The following is a 15,014-nucleotide window of genomic DNA, read 5'->3' as shown; positions in this document are numbered from 1 at the left end:
TACGCGCGACTAAGGCTTAATTAGCCCGCTGTATGTGCGCAGACAGGAGCATTCTTACTTTGTCCCGTTAGCTGCTAGAAATACATATGAATTTGTGTAGCACAAAGTAATGGAGGTGTCAGTTTAGCCTGCTTGTGTTGGCGTTGAAGTGTCAGCAGCTCCGTCTCAGCTTCTTTAAGCATAAGTCTCGCGTTGACCTTCCCACAGTCTTAGGGCGTGCTCATCTTCTAAACATCCGGCGTTTTATGAGATGTTAGCTTTAAAGTTTGCACTGATGCAAACACTGAAGACGACGTCACATAATGAGAAATTGACATTTGCATAATTGACCAAGTTCATATTTCAAACGGAGACATTTTCTTATAAAAAGTACACACAATTTCTGAACAGATAGACTCGCGTTCTTCTTTAGTTGAAGTAGAGAATAAAAAAATGATAAAATGATGGTAAAACCGGAACTTATGCCTAATGCTTTCAAAATTGACGAATGAGCATTTTCGAGTCAGGCTATTAATTGACCTTTTCAATACGTTCCGTTTCTGACGGTCCACTGCGTTAGCAATGGAATCCTGTACGAAACGGACTACTGACTTAAACTTTTTATTACGTTTCTCGTCTAGCAAAAAAGTAGACAATGGTTTAGGATCGCTGGGCTGAGCTTTGTACCTTTAAAAGCTCTTTTTAATGTCTAGTGGTCCAATTAAGATACATATTAATTAATGCAACAAAGCATAACAGTGCAATCAAGCCGCTCGATGGTAGTTACGGCGCGCGGATTGCTCATTGAATATCTTCGATTCCTCTTCGTCCTGACGCTGCCAAACGCATAATTTGCCGTAAAAGTCTGGGGATACGATCATCGGCTCAAAAGGATGCCAGCGCACGTCTCGAGTGAGGCCGTTAGGCTTCATCGCGAAAATCTCCACGAGATCACCAGAAATACTATCGTAAACGTAGACACGACCGTCTGCAGAGCCCGTGTAAATGTACTTTTGAGCGGTGGAGTGCAGCGGTGAAAAGTAACATCGAATAAGCGTTTCGATCACCACGTGGCCTCGATACGTCATGATCGATCTGTCGTTCGGATGCTCTACTGGCTTAATGTTTCGACCTGGATACGCTTGATAGCGGTAATCCCAAGCGTACGGCTTGCAAAAATGAGGCAGATCATTAAAGTCATCCGAAGAAAAACACTTTCGGATGTCCCAGAGCTTTGTGGTTTGGTCTTTCGAATTCGAGATAAAGTAGTAACCATCGTCTCGCGACGAAACGTGCGTGATACCGTCAGTGTGTCCAGGGAAAACACCTTGGGGCTTCGGATTGGATTCAGACAGCACACGACGGTCCCACAACTTGATCAGTGAGTCGTCTGAACCACTCACAAATACATTTGTATGCAAAGGACCGTCCACGAATGCAATTGCATTAACCTCGTCGTGGTGGCCAACCACGTGAGACATTGGCACACTGGTTTCCATATCCACGAGCACGACACTACTCTGAGAGGTTCCAGCCACAAATTCAGTGCCTGAAGCATTGATATCGATGCACCATACACCAAATCGTCCTAATCGGCTCATTCGCATCGATTGGCCGGCACCTCTTCCTTGTGTCGACCGTGCTAATGCAAAGACGTGCTCCTTGCCATCTTCATCAAAATTTGTACTCACCATACGAACGTTGCTATTGATGGAAGAGTATACGACGTTATTATCATCAGGCGTAAACTTAGCATCTGTTACCGTCCAACTGACGTCACGAACGGGTAAGAAAGCTGCGCGGGCCCAGTGAATGGTATCATATAGCACAATCTCACCACGCTGACCGGCAGTCATAAAACGTGACCCGCTACTGTTAAACCCACCGCAATACAGTCGGTCACGCACTGAGTCCACAACGCGGCACATTTTGTTTTCTTGAAAGGGCATAAAGGTTTCTTGAAGCTTAATGAGCTGTGCCTTGGAAGAGGCACCCACCTGCTCGCGGTGGCACAAGGTGCGGAACATCAGTCGCTTGCGTGAAAGTGGGGTAGAAATGGAGCTGACATTGTATTCACGTAGCTGGTGGGCGATGCGCTCGAAGGGAAGCTGATCGCGTTGTTTATTTTCTAGCTCAGACCGGCGGAAAGCCTGCGGGTTGTACATGTCGCCGCCAAATACCTTGTCTAACTTGGCGCGCTCCTCTGACGAAATTATGGGTGTACCATCTTCTTCTTCGATATTTGGCTGGGAAAGCTCACCCTCATACTCCGGCATAGATTCATTGTCGTTCTCCTCTTCGTCCTCCGTATCCACCAAGCGCAGCAGCAACGACATCATTTTAAATCGCTGTAATCAGGATATTCTTCAATGATCCTGGTAACAGAATAAATCAAGCAGATCAGGTATACTTCAGTGATTGTAGACATCCGTAAATTACCGTAACTTATTTTTCTCCTCTGATTTATAATTTCTTGCGCAATTTGTTTCCTCATACCGCTTTCGGTTTGATGCGGAAATTAATCACGAAGGTCACCGTAAAGGATGTAATGTAGTATAAGTACCCTAAGAGTGTGTACAATGGGAGTGGCTAGTCATGCCACAAGGACATAGTGATGCCCCTGCGACATTTAACAGATGTGTAACCAAGCTGTTGAGATCGGTGCGGGATTTCACACCGAGCTATTTTGATGACGTATTCGTTCATAGCAGAGCCATTAACGGAAAGTCGGATATTAAAGTACATCGTACCCACATCCAAAAGATTCTTACACTTATGCGTAAGCACAAGTTGTATTCAAATCTCACGAAGTGTATATTTGCTGCAAGCATAGTACCACCTCTTGAGTACGTCGTGGATAAAACGGTGTATGCCCGGATCCGGAAAATATCAAGGCGATCACTGATTGGCCTGTTTCAGTCGATGTAAAGGGACTTCGAAAGTTCCTCGGCTTAGCGGCGTACCTGCATAAGTACTCACGCAATTATGCCGAAATGACAGTACATCTTTTTTCTTTGTTGAAGCAAAATGTAAAGGTCATGGAACGCTAATCGTCAACGTTTTTTTTAGGGTATCAAGCAAAGCTTGATGCAATGGCCAATCCTGGTGACTGCTGACCAAGACCGACCTTTTCATGTGGTCCGTGACGCCAGCGATTTTGCAATCGGCTGTGCGTTAATGCAATATGACACAAACTGCGCAAAGCGCCACTGATGTGTCCTTTCGTTCGCCAATTGATCAGTCCCAACCTGCGCACAATTTCTCAATTGGTCACGAGACACATTATCAACCGTCACCGCTGACTCGGGGCGACGGGATCGCTCGTGGTCAATATCCTCCCTCGAATAATAAAGGGTGTGATCTAAATCACGATGTTGATTCGGGTTCGTCAAACAAAGCGTACCCGTTTTTTTCTTCTCTCCACACCCGTTGACGGATTCGAGTAGTGAGATTTATTTTAAGTGCGACCGTCCGTACTGCGGAAATGTCAGTCTCCTCTCTAGTCGGAGCATTATTGCTCTTACTTGTATTATGCTGAGTCTTCCGGCGTTGTTATAGAAGTCAGCAATGGTATTATTGTCCTTACTGAATTTGTCCACTTCAATGTTGATTAAATCAACATTGGTATTCTTCGCATTGACCTTACGGCCAATGCATGATGAGCAAGAGTAAAAATGTTCTTTGCTCTAGCGAGTGCCTTCCCCCCTCGAATAAGAGTCATTTCCAAACAAGGAGGGTATACGTGATGGCGTAAGCATTCCATTAGAATTGTTTATGCTTTCTAGAAGCATTCCATTAGAATTGTTTATGCTTTCTAGAAGCATCCACTGAATTCTTGATGGAAAATTCTACCATCGGCAGGAACTCGCTCCAACTCCTAAAAGAATGGACGGTACCAGCGAAGTATCGTTCGAGATACGGTTTGCACGTTCCGTCGGACCATCAGTTTTAGGATGATCGGAAGTTGACATTTTCAACTGTGTTCCCAGTGATTTGAACACAGTTTGCCAAAACGCCGCCGGGAATCAAGGGACACGATCTGAGACCAGTTCACGGGGTAACCCATGGAGTCGAAATATCGTGTCAACATAGATGCGAGCATAGCATTGGCTGTGATCAACTCCAATACTGCAGCAAGATGTACCATTATGCTGAAACGATCAACAAAAACAAGAATACCATTAATCTTATGATCGTCGTCGAGAAATCCGACGACGAAATCCATGGATACGGACTGCCAACACTCTGTCGGAAGAGGCAGAAGTTGTAACGGAGCACGGGATGAAGCCTGGGCTTCACCCGTTGACAAACTTTGCAAGCACCTATGTAATTGCCACGAACTCATTGGCGTGTCCAGTAGAAGTCGCGAGTCATCGTGAGATAGGTCTTCTCACGTCCACGATGCCCACTAATTGGTGTATCGTGGCACATATACATGATGCGTAAACGCAAATCATTCATGGGTGGGGATGACGACACGGGGTGTGTCGCCAGCAATGGCTTTGTAATACAGTAGCCCATTTCGTGTTGTGTATCGATCTGATGAGGACCGATACAATTTCAACAATCATTTAAGGATTGTTGGGATGTATTTCTAAGGTATTTTATCAACCCTTCAAGAGCCTTATCTTCTTAGTAAGCTCTACTATTGTCGTTGGGTAGTGTTGACGACAGAACACTCACTTATTGTTGCAACAGTGGCCTTATGCGCAGTTGATTTGCGCAGCCGACCCAAAATCGGACCGTCGCAAAACAACATCAGCGACGACGTTAAGTCGTCCTGGTTCATACTCCACGGAGAAGGTATACTCCGAAAAGAAAGACAACCATCTCGCTATTCTTTGCGAGAGGTGTGCACTGTTGGCGGCCGTGCGTAAAGACGCATGATCCGTTCTACAATATACGGCTTATCTCCCAAGAGATAGACCGTAAACTTAGCAATTGCATATTTCTTGGCAAGGCGCTTCATTTCATGCACTGGGTAATTTCGTTCAGCTTGTTGAAGTTGACGCGAACGACGCGCTCTGCGCCGTCTGTGTCATATTGCACTAACGCACAGCCGATTGCAAAATCGCTGGCGTCACGGACCACATGAAAAGGTCGGTCTTGGTCAGCAATCGCCAGGATTGGCCATTGCATCAAGCTTTGCTAGGTACCCTCAAAAGAACAATCAGCGTTCCATGACCACTTTACATTTTGCTTCAACAAAGAAAAAAGATGTACTGTCATTTTGGCATAATTGCGTGAGTACTTATGCAGGTACGCCGCTAAGCCGAGGAACTTTCGAAGTCCTTTACATCGACTGGAACAGGCCAATCGGTGATCGCCTTGATCTTTTCCGGATCCGGGCATACACCGTTTTTATCCACGACGTACTCAGGAAGTGGTACTATGCTTGCAGCAAATATACACTTCTTGAGATTTGAATACAACTTGTGCTACGCATAAGTGAAAGAATCTTTTGAATGTGGGTACGATGTACTTTAATATCCGACTTTCCGTTAATCGCTCTGCTATGAACGAATACATCATCAAAATAGCTCGGTGTGAAATCCCGCACCGATCTCAACAGCTTGTTTACACATCTGTTAAATGTCGCAGGAGCATCGCTAAGTCCTTGTGGCATGACTAGCCACTCCCATTGCGTACCGCTTGGGGTGCTTACTGCTGCGAACGAGATATGTTGGTCACGCGTAGGGGTCTGATAGAATCCATCCATCAGATCCATTGAAGAAAAGTTGGTACTCTTTGACATACCATCAATGTTAAAGTCTTTTCGTGGTATCGGCTTTTGAGCCGGTATCGTTGCAGCGTTCATTTTATTGAATACATGCACAATTCGCCATACTCCTGTTGTTTTACGCACACAGAAGGTCAGAGAGCTATGTGGGGAAGTTGGTTACCTCACATGGCCCGCTGCTAAGCGATCAGCAAAGAATTTTTTGATCGCTATTACTTGTTCACGAGGCAATGGCCATTGCTTCATGACACATAATTTTTGAACCTGGGGTTACGTCGATTTCGTGTCGAGTGCATTTATCCTTAGGAAATTCGCACGGTACTGATTCAGGTAAGACATCCTTGAATTCTAGAAAATCTTTAGATAAAAGTTGTCTTCAAATCCTCTCAGGATTGAAACATAAAACGTCTAATCCGAGTCTTCTTATCGAGGATGTTTTCGTCCATCGATGAGCTGCTGAGAACCCGTTCGTTCTCAGAAAATACTTTTACCGACCGAATATCGGCCGCGTAGTTGTCATCTGTGACAAGTACGCAGATCTGCTTGACTTTGCCACTACGCAGATCACGCAAGAAGAACCGTTTTGGTTCTAGCATTGGCAATTGAATAATCTCCGAAGTTAACTTCGGAGGCGCTCATAACTCAAGTGTATAAGCGCCTACACTTGGTCCATTGTTTACAAAGACATTATTTGTCTCAGTTTCCTCTTTGAAACTTATTTCCAAAGCTACCTGGGAGCCTTCGACCACAATTTTTCGGGGACATATTCTCACAGAATCTATCTGGGGAGTATCCTTCCCCACTACCTCAAGCTGTGGTTATGCTACCACATCCTCTACAATCGACTCTCCAGTCGATCTAGGACTTTCGCACTGTCTTTCATAACGGGCTTTTTACTTTCTTGCATGTTGCTTTCCAAACTAGCATCCTTGTTTCGTACCACTCAACTTATTCGGCGGTCGAACTTCGACGCTGCCTGTGCTTGTGCACAGCCGTCGGGAACTGAGTCCACGTCACAATGGTGGAACTTCGACGCTGCCTGCGCTTGTGCATAGCCTCGGGATCTAACGGCACAGTCGGTTAGGTATTCACACTGAGGTCTTGTGCAGTCATGAGGACGACCGACCCACAAGTGAGGCCATCGCACTCACTTGTAGGACGTCCGCACGCTTGTGGACGTTCCAAGACGTTCATCGATAACCATCCGATGAACGAGAGGCAGGCATCATCACAGCTTGATGCTGCCAGTTTATGCATGGCTCGTACTTTATGAGACATGGCAGTCCAGAGATTAAGTACAATATGTCATTTTAATCCAGTACAATGATATCATCATCGTACTGATTACCATTTAACTTGCATCGGATACCATCTACTCGGGTGTTTACTGTTACAGATGTGCCTGTTGCTAGGCGCACTGTCATATCCATTAGAGGAATAGCGCGCTCAATAAATTTTAGTCTGCGATCTTCTAGCGATTAATCTCCAATAAGCTTTTTCGACTGTAGCGGAATAAGAGAACTTCAGCCTGAAACAGGCTATCGTCCAATCGGGTGCATATCGTACTCCGAAACGACAAAAAATGGAGTTCCAGAACCTATGAACCCTCGTATGTAGAAAGCGAGAAACATCGCTCTTCAAGTTACAAACAGTTCCAAAAATGTAATCGTTGTCAAAAGCCAGGCCACTACGCCTATGAGTGTAGTGCCCCACGGCCAGTGCCTCAGAACACTGAGAAGACCGACCTCTCGTATGTAGAGAGCGAGAAACATCGCTCTTCAAGTTACAAACAGCTACAAAAATGTAATCGTTGTCAAAAGCCAGGCCACTACGCCTATGAATGTAGTGCCCCACAGCCAGTGCCTAAAAATACTGAGAAAAGACCGACCTCTCGCTAGGCACAAGGGAGGACGCGGATCCGAGGCTGTTGCGAAATTTCAGCGGCGAGGCGGATCGTAAGAAAAAAACGGTCGAGGTCAGTAGGTGCGGAGCGTCCTACTGATACAGCAACGTCACAAGAATTTGCAGGTCTTTTGACGAAAGTTGCTCCTCACACACAAACATTGTGTGTAACTGTCCCAAGGGATGAGGTAAACCTCATCGCCCTTAAAATTCAAAATTTTAAATAAGTTGCCACTCAAGTCCCTAGTCGATTGTGTGGCAGAGATCGCTTGGTCAAGCGTCTTTCTCTAATTCGAGCCAGAACACATGGATAGTCTGCAAGAACCTTGATGAGCACAGTAGCCTGTGTGTTCATCAATCGAATGAATCAAGATAAACAGCTGACCAAGTATCGTGTAAGCGTGGTCACGCTTGCCCTGCTTTAAATCCAGGACTTAAGCTCGAGCTCTGAATTCGACACGTGGCGGCTCAAATGTTTGCCTGGGCTAAGTCTCTAAGACGTCTTACGACCAAAAACTAATGGGTCGTGAAGCTTGAGCCACAAGGCCCAAGCTTTGGCATGTCCGGCTAGCCAGATTTCACTTTCGTCGCATCATCACAAATACGGCGAGCTTCTATGGCGTCGCCTTCGACTGCCTTAAACTTAGAAATCTCAATTCTCAAGCTTCCGAATCGACACGGACGTGTCCGCCCGCTAGCAGCATGTAAATGCCGCTGTCTCAACAGTTCTAGCTGTTAGGCACCTTATACTCTCAACACCTATGCGTGTTGAGAGTTTTACAGGTGAAGCAATGCTACTTATTATTTGGCCCTGTCGAGTCATGCTGTACGATCTTGGCTATATCCGCATGTTTTTTGTCTCTTTGTAGATCAAACAACATGGCGCTAACGGCTGACCCTCCTAAGGCCGAACTCATGCGTTTGATCGCTCTCCATTCAAGGTCACATAAATTAGTGAACCTCTCACGCGTTGCGTAATAGCATCCTGAAGGGGCTTGAAAGCTCCCACCTACTTCATCCAACATGGACATGTTGGATAGAACGTGCGTAGGCCGTTGAACAGACTAAAATAGAAGTGCTACCAGGTCTAACGGGAAACCTTTGGTAGTACTGATAACAGTACTAGTCAAAGTTCACTGATTACAGTGAAGGTGGGGTACCTCGACTAAATCACGTACAACACGTGCAAAGGAAGGTTCCAAATGGCTAAGAAGTCATAGCTTGTATGGGTAAATTCGAAGGCTTTAAAATAGAGAAAAAAACTGTACTGAAATATTATGTTCTTTCATAACGATCTTCTTTCTACTATTGACTTTATTATATTAATAACTAACGATGTATGGCGCCTACTTGCGCGACGCCTTATCGTTTCTTGTAACGATTAGCGGGGTTATTTAGACTTAAATTAACCAATCAATAGAACTAATGTCTCATTGGGTCAATACTAACAATTTTTGTAGTATTTAAGTCAAAATTAATAGAATATAATATTTTTTTGCTTCTTTCTATATAATTCCTCTTATGGGATATAATTTCTATGTAACGGTACACCCCGTAACATTAGGCATTAAGCTTTGATATCTTAAGAAAAAAAATCGTAGAGATTTTTACGACTTCCAGTTGGACACGAGACGTGGTGTTGAATCTTATCATGCGGGCACGGATCATGAGACGTGGTGCAACATTTAAATCTTATCACTTCCTTTTAACTTGCACTTCCACGATCCCGCTTTCTGTTCTTAATTGCATTGAACGCGACGTTAGTAGCATCTTAGTAAAAAACAGTTAACTGGTTATTAGTAGGAATATACTTTACCTTGATTCCTCCAGCCTCAATGTGATCACGCACAAAATGCGCTCTTAGATCATTATGTTTGGCTCGTGGTATGTACCCTTGATTTAAAGGTCATTGCAATTGCAGACTTATAATTCATGAGTACGAGTATGCTATTTTCACTTTCTTTCATTCCATCTCGATTAGGAGATACCGAAGCCACAAAAATTCTTGCGTCCCTAAAACAAGCGCCATTTATTCTGCTTCTGCAGAAGATAATGCAGCTATATTCTGTTGTTTGCTTTTAAAAACACCCGGTCTCCAGCAAACAACAACAATACGCCAGATGTTAAGCGGCGTGTTTGTTTATCACCGTCCCAATACGCATCGGTATGGGCTGTTATACCAATTCGCTTGTTTATACTTGATTGTAAAGTAATGACCTGGATCTTTGGTACCTTTGAGATATTGCAGCACACGCAAAGCTGCCCCCAATGCATTTTCCCTGGGCAATCTAGGGCGAAAGTGTAGATACGATCGTGCTTATGTCAGTTTGGAAATACAAAAGTGACCCAATTTGCTCACGATAGCGTCGCGTATTATTTAAAGTGCTATGCGTTTTATCTGCAGTTAGTATTTGACCAAGTATTGCTGGGTTCTGGACAGGATTTACATCGGTATTACTACACCAATTAATCATTCGATCGATAATTTTATCTGTCTGATTGATAGCTCCCCTATTCCATTGCTAGCTAATCTCCATTCAAAGGACATAACGAGCTTTCCAAGCGATTTTACAGTAACTTTTGAGCTAAAGGTAGAGTAAATTTGGCCCACTACGGCATCTATCGCACACCCAACAAGTAAATTATCAACAGAAAATACGTACTGCACATAAGGCTATTTATTGTTGCTGGTGCTCACAAAAACACATGGGTCCGCACGGCAGTGTACAAATCCCATATCAACAAGAACTGCTCGTATGGTATTATACCAAACAGCACTAGCCTGTTTGAGGCCATGGTACTTCGTTGTAGCTTGCATACAAGCCCATCGCCAGCACAAACTCCTCGTAGTACATTCATATAGACATCTCCATCAAGTATTTTATTCGGAAAGCGGTCTCAACTTCAAACTGTCGGATCTTTCGGCTCATGCTGCATCACACAGCAAAACATGTGCAAATAGCAGATACTGGTATTGGCCCTGACAACGTCGTCACTTTAAAAGTTTCTCCACGTGAAACTGAAATTTCCCTCGCGCATCAAGCAGCGTGGGAGGGGGGGGGGATCTCGACGGAAGCGTTTGATGCCCAAAAGCACGAGGTGCAACTTCTTCGTTAGAGCCTTGCTCGAGTTGAGGGCTCTTTTGAGGCGGTTCAGAACCTTATTTTAACGCTGGGCTGTCAGCAACCTCGTTTAAAGAGCCAGCTACACATCTTGATGAGGATGCAGCAATCTGCGGAACGGCCGTCTATTTAGGCACAAGTGCCTCCAAGTCCACGTGGGAAGGGTTGAAGTCCTGTGTCCTGCTCAATGCAGTCAAGACATCAGCGGCACTACGTTCTGGGAACGGATCTGGAGACCGACGGGACTTGTCTATACCTCGGGGCGTATATGAGCTAGGCTTTTCTGCCTCTTCTGCCTCTTCATCCGATGGAGTGTGACTCATATAGTTCACCTGCAGTTTATCGTCGGGGGAGTAGCTAGGAGTCGGTGACTCACGCTTTGTTTTCATTAGACAAGGGATTCAATACTTAACAAAACGGTTAGTTGCTTATATTCCAACCTCAATGAGGAAATGAAGGAAATGTTGTCACTAGGTGTCAATAGTCTGATGGGTGGGGGTGTAAAGGGGCGCACATCGGTTGGTGAACCGTCGTGGTCTTTTTTTGCTCAGTGTTCTAGGCACTGGCCGTGGGGCACTACACCAGGTGAAGTGGCCCATTTTTTACAACGAAGATATTTCTGACACCGGTCACGTGCTTGTCATCTGTGACAAGTACGCTAAACTGCTTGACTTTGCCACTACGCAGATCACGCAATCGAGCCTTGGTCATCTTTAAAAATCTTATCAGCGGTATCCGACGATATCTCGCCCAACTCACACTTTTGTATTCTCACAAGTGGAAATCGCCACCGGTGAGCACGTAAGTATGGTACTGTACAATTTATATATTAATAATTTATACAAATGGCGCTAAGCAGGGCTGTAATTGTGGTACATTTACTTTTTGAATAAAATTTCCTTTTTGTTCTATTAGATATAGATCTGGCGGCCGAAATTATTTAAATTAACTAGGGTAAGGTTTTAGATTTAAATAAGTAAATAAAGTTCAGTTTCCCGTTGGATCTTAAAGTGTCTAGTGTCTTCCTAAGGCTTGCGCATTAATCTGTGAGATATGGAAGCTTTTCTAAGGTACAAATTCTCGGGCACTAATTGCGACCATAAAATCATTCTCTAGTACAAGCTCACGTACTTTTGAAAATCCCGTCCAACCTGAGAAGCCGAAGTAAATTTCGCCTCTATGTTAGAAAGCGATACGCTAGTTTGCTCCTTAAGATTCATTGTAGAATTACTTCCTTCATTGTAATTGCTCCACGCTTCTGAGCGATGCTGTTACCAGGATGTCATCGACGTGAACTTTTCCATTGCCAATTGATTGTAGTAAGAAGACATGTCTATAGTACAGCGTGCAAATCCAGCATTCTCGAGCTTGCTATGTTGTAAATGACTTTATAATGTTTCCGTCTGATTAAGTCCTTCTAGCGTCTTTAATCGCAATGCTTTCTGGATCCGCCAATTTGCACCCAACTTTGCGTGTCTTCTGTGAAAACCTCTATACCTTGCGGTATGCGCAGGTGATATCTAAATGTTCTTCATGTCCGCCTTGACGTCGGCGTTTGGAATGTCCCTGGGCCTCGTCAGCACGCCCCATTCCCTCGCAAGACAAGTACCAATTTAGCGGTACTGAGCTCCATAATCAAATATGGTTTGGGCGAAGGCATAGGAAAATAGAAATTGATACTGATAGATCCAGTTGTCCCATCCTTAATAAGCAGCACGACTGCCCGCGATACATTGAGAGTTTCCTTTTTTCCATCCGGAGTCGTAAAAGCTTCTGTCTACCTATAAGGGAAACAATTAAGACTAAATAATGTAATTTGTTTGTTAGATAAATTATAACAAATGTTAGGCCATAGTTGACTCCGAAAAGTTACTCGTTAGCACAGGCCACGAGCCTGTCTTTGTAATGCTCGATCTTTCCACCCGCGTCGGTATCGGTCTTGAAGACCCTCTTCGTTTTTAGAACATGGCTACAGGCGGAAGGCACCTCCACCATCCATACGCTCTTCTCCTCCAATGCCTGAAGTTCCTCCTTTTTTATGGCCACGATTCACTTGACCTTTCGACTGCTACGCATAGCCAGCCAGTCCACAAATTTTAGGATCTTCTTCACGCACTCTATTCATCACGTCGCACTCCTGCCTTACGCCATTGTTCACAGTGTACTGATGCTTATTTTCTTCATCTTTCTTGCTTTTGGATCGCCACAGGATTCATCTCGAGCCCAAGACCTCCTTCGTTCTTGGCCTCTTTTCTTCATTTATAATTTTGCATCTTGGATTGTCCTGGTATTTATCTATTACCGCTTCCCGCGATGCCTGTTCTTCTTTCGCAATATTAACCCGACGCAAGCGCTTGTTCTGCTCACTTCTCATCATTTCTTACGTGCTGGGTGACGACGACGACACTGTCCTTTGGGTATACATACCACTTCGTTTTATCGCTTCATCTAATAATTATCGCTGATTTTCCACGCTCGCCTGCGACTTGTTCTTCGCGTGACGATGTACCGTACATCCTGTTTTAAGAAACACAATGTCACAAAGGTTCTGTGTGCTGCTCATAAGCGTATGCGGGGGCCACAGGGGCCACATTAGACTTTACCAGGCTTCTGTCCAGGATATAGGAAGCGTATTCCGCTGTATCACTTCAGAAATAGAGGGGCATACGACAAGCAAAAATCACAACCCGCACCGTATCCATGAGGTCGCGGTTAGTACGTTCTACTTTTTATTACTGGCGAGATTGCATACTTCGCTAATCTGGCGAGCTATTCTGGTTTCTTTACAAAAAAGATCGAGAGTACGATACCCCCCCCCAACATCTGCGCTTTGCAAATTAAACCGCAATTAATTGGCGCTTGCGACGTGCTTAAACTTTTGCGCAGCGATGTCCTTGATTATCACGCGAAACATTCTGGAGTTTTTCGTTCGGTAAATAAAAAAGTTGATCATGTACCGATATTCCAGCCTATCTAAAGAGTCATCGACCCTTTGAGATCCAAGCAGATTACTCCTCCAACAACGTCAATTGGGGAATTCCACCAGTATCCTTTCTTGATTGCGCGTTCTTTGTCTAACCCTTGAGTACATGCGAGGCAATTTGCCCTATTTTTATCTTTACCATAGCCAATATCGCTGAAGCTGGGTCTTGCTGATCGTGCTGTAATTGAAATGTGCAAATATGCGATTGAAATGTATAAGCGACCTCTCTGGATGTTACGTCCCACCTCTTCCTTGTTCTGGGCTAGTACAGGCATGAGTACATCAGTACAGTCAGGCTTTTCTTGCCCGCCTTGTGTGCAAATCACAAATACATTGTTCGACATCTCGATGTCGAGCACAAGAGTCCCATCTTTAAGTCTTGCAATCACACGATACTCGCCTTGGCCTACATTGTCATATTCTTTCACCTGTAGTGTACCGCATGATATGATGTTACGCTTCAACTTTTCTGCGTCGTACGCGTCCACTTATCGCACTGGAACCACCTTTCATGTCACTGCACCCACAATCACGATGCTACCTCGCTTGGCAACACAAAAAAGCTGCCGTCCGCGGCAACACATTCGCTTCTCCGGGTCTTCAAGAAGACTGACGTCATTTAGTGTGTCTGCTGAACCCATGTCGAGGATCCAGCTTCCTTCATTAATAGTTGATTCTTGACTGTAAGGACAAAGTCCGTATCTTGTTTCGCAGCAAGTTTTAGGTTTTCAGGACACCTGGCCTTCATATGTCACTTGTAACATCCTGCCTTGTGTTGTTAACCGAGTTCGCTATCTCTGCTCTGCAACTCCGCAAATTTTGCAAAAACTGCGCGAATTCTACAACTTGGTGCAGGTAGTCGGTGCGCGAAAGATTCAGACGCAAAAGCAAAGACGTTTTTATGGATGGTCTGCGTAGTGGACGATGTGGTTGAGAGCAAAGTTGTCCGCCTTACCAAATGGTTCACTCACAGCTACCAGGTAAAAGTAGTGCTCACGTGCAGCTTCTCTTGCTGCTCTTGGGTGCTGTAAACACTTCTGTGCTTTCAGCCGGTGTTATCTTGGTCGCGAATGTCTTCAGTAGTCTCTGCATCGCATGTATTAAAGTTTGATCTTTTTTGCCATCAACAGTAAACCTGTTGCTTGTAGGACTTCTCAGCCGTTCCTGCCAGGTGGTGTCTAACTACGTCGACCTTTACGTCCTCGCTCCACGGAAATCCACTAGTGCGTCCTTTAAACGAGATCTGTCGAAAAAATTGTTGCCCTCGTGATAACAAACCTCTGTCCCA

The 15,014-nt window shown here is 44.7% G+C and overlaps 1 protein-coding gene across 1 annotated transcript; it reads right to left on the bottom strand.

The window, feature by feature from the left end:
• Positions 1–743: 743 nt before the first annotated feature.
• Positions 744–2,315, bottom strand: CCR75_003229 (uncharacterized protein; the record flags this gene model as incomplete). Its single annotated transcript, XM_067961326.1, has 1 exon — positions 744–2,315. One exon carries the CDS (start codon positions 2,313–2,315, stop codon positions 744–746), a length of 1,572 nt encoding a protein of 523 aa, XP_067817671.1.
• Positions 2,316–15,014: the final 12,699 nt, after the last annotated feature.

This window comes from Bremia lactucae, linkage group LG11, assembly GCF_004359215.1.
Source record: "Bremia lactucae strain SF5 linkage group LG11, whole genome shotgun sequence".
NCBI classification, from domain to species: Eukaryota; Oomycota; class Peronosporomycetes; order Peronosporales; family Peronosporaceae; genus Bremia; species Bremia lactucae.
The sequence above is the reverse complement of the archived record's forward strand: the minus strand, read 5'-3'. Positions and strand labels throughout refer to the sequence as shown.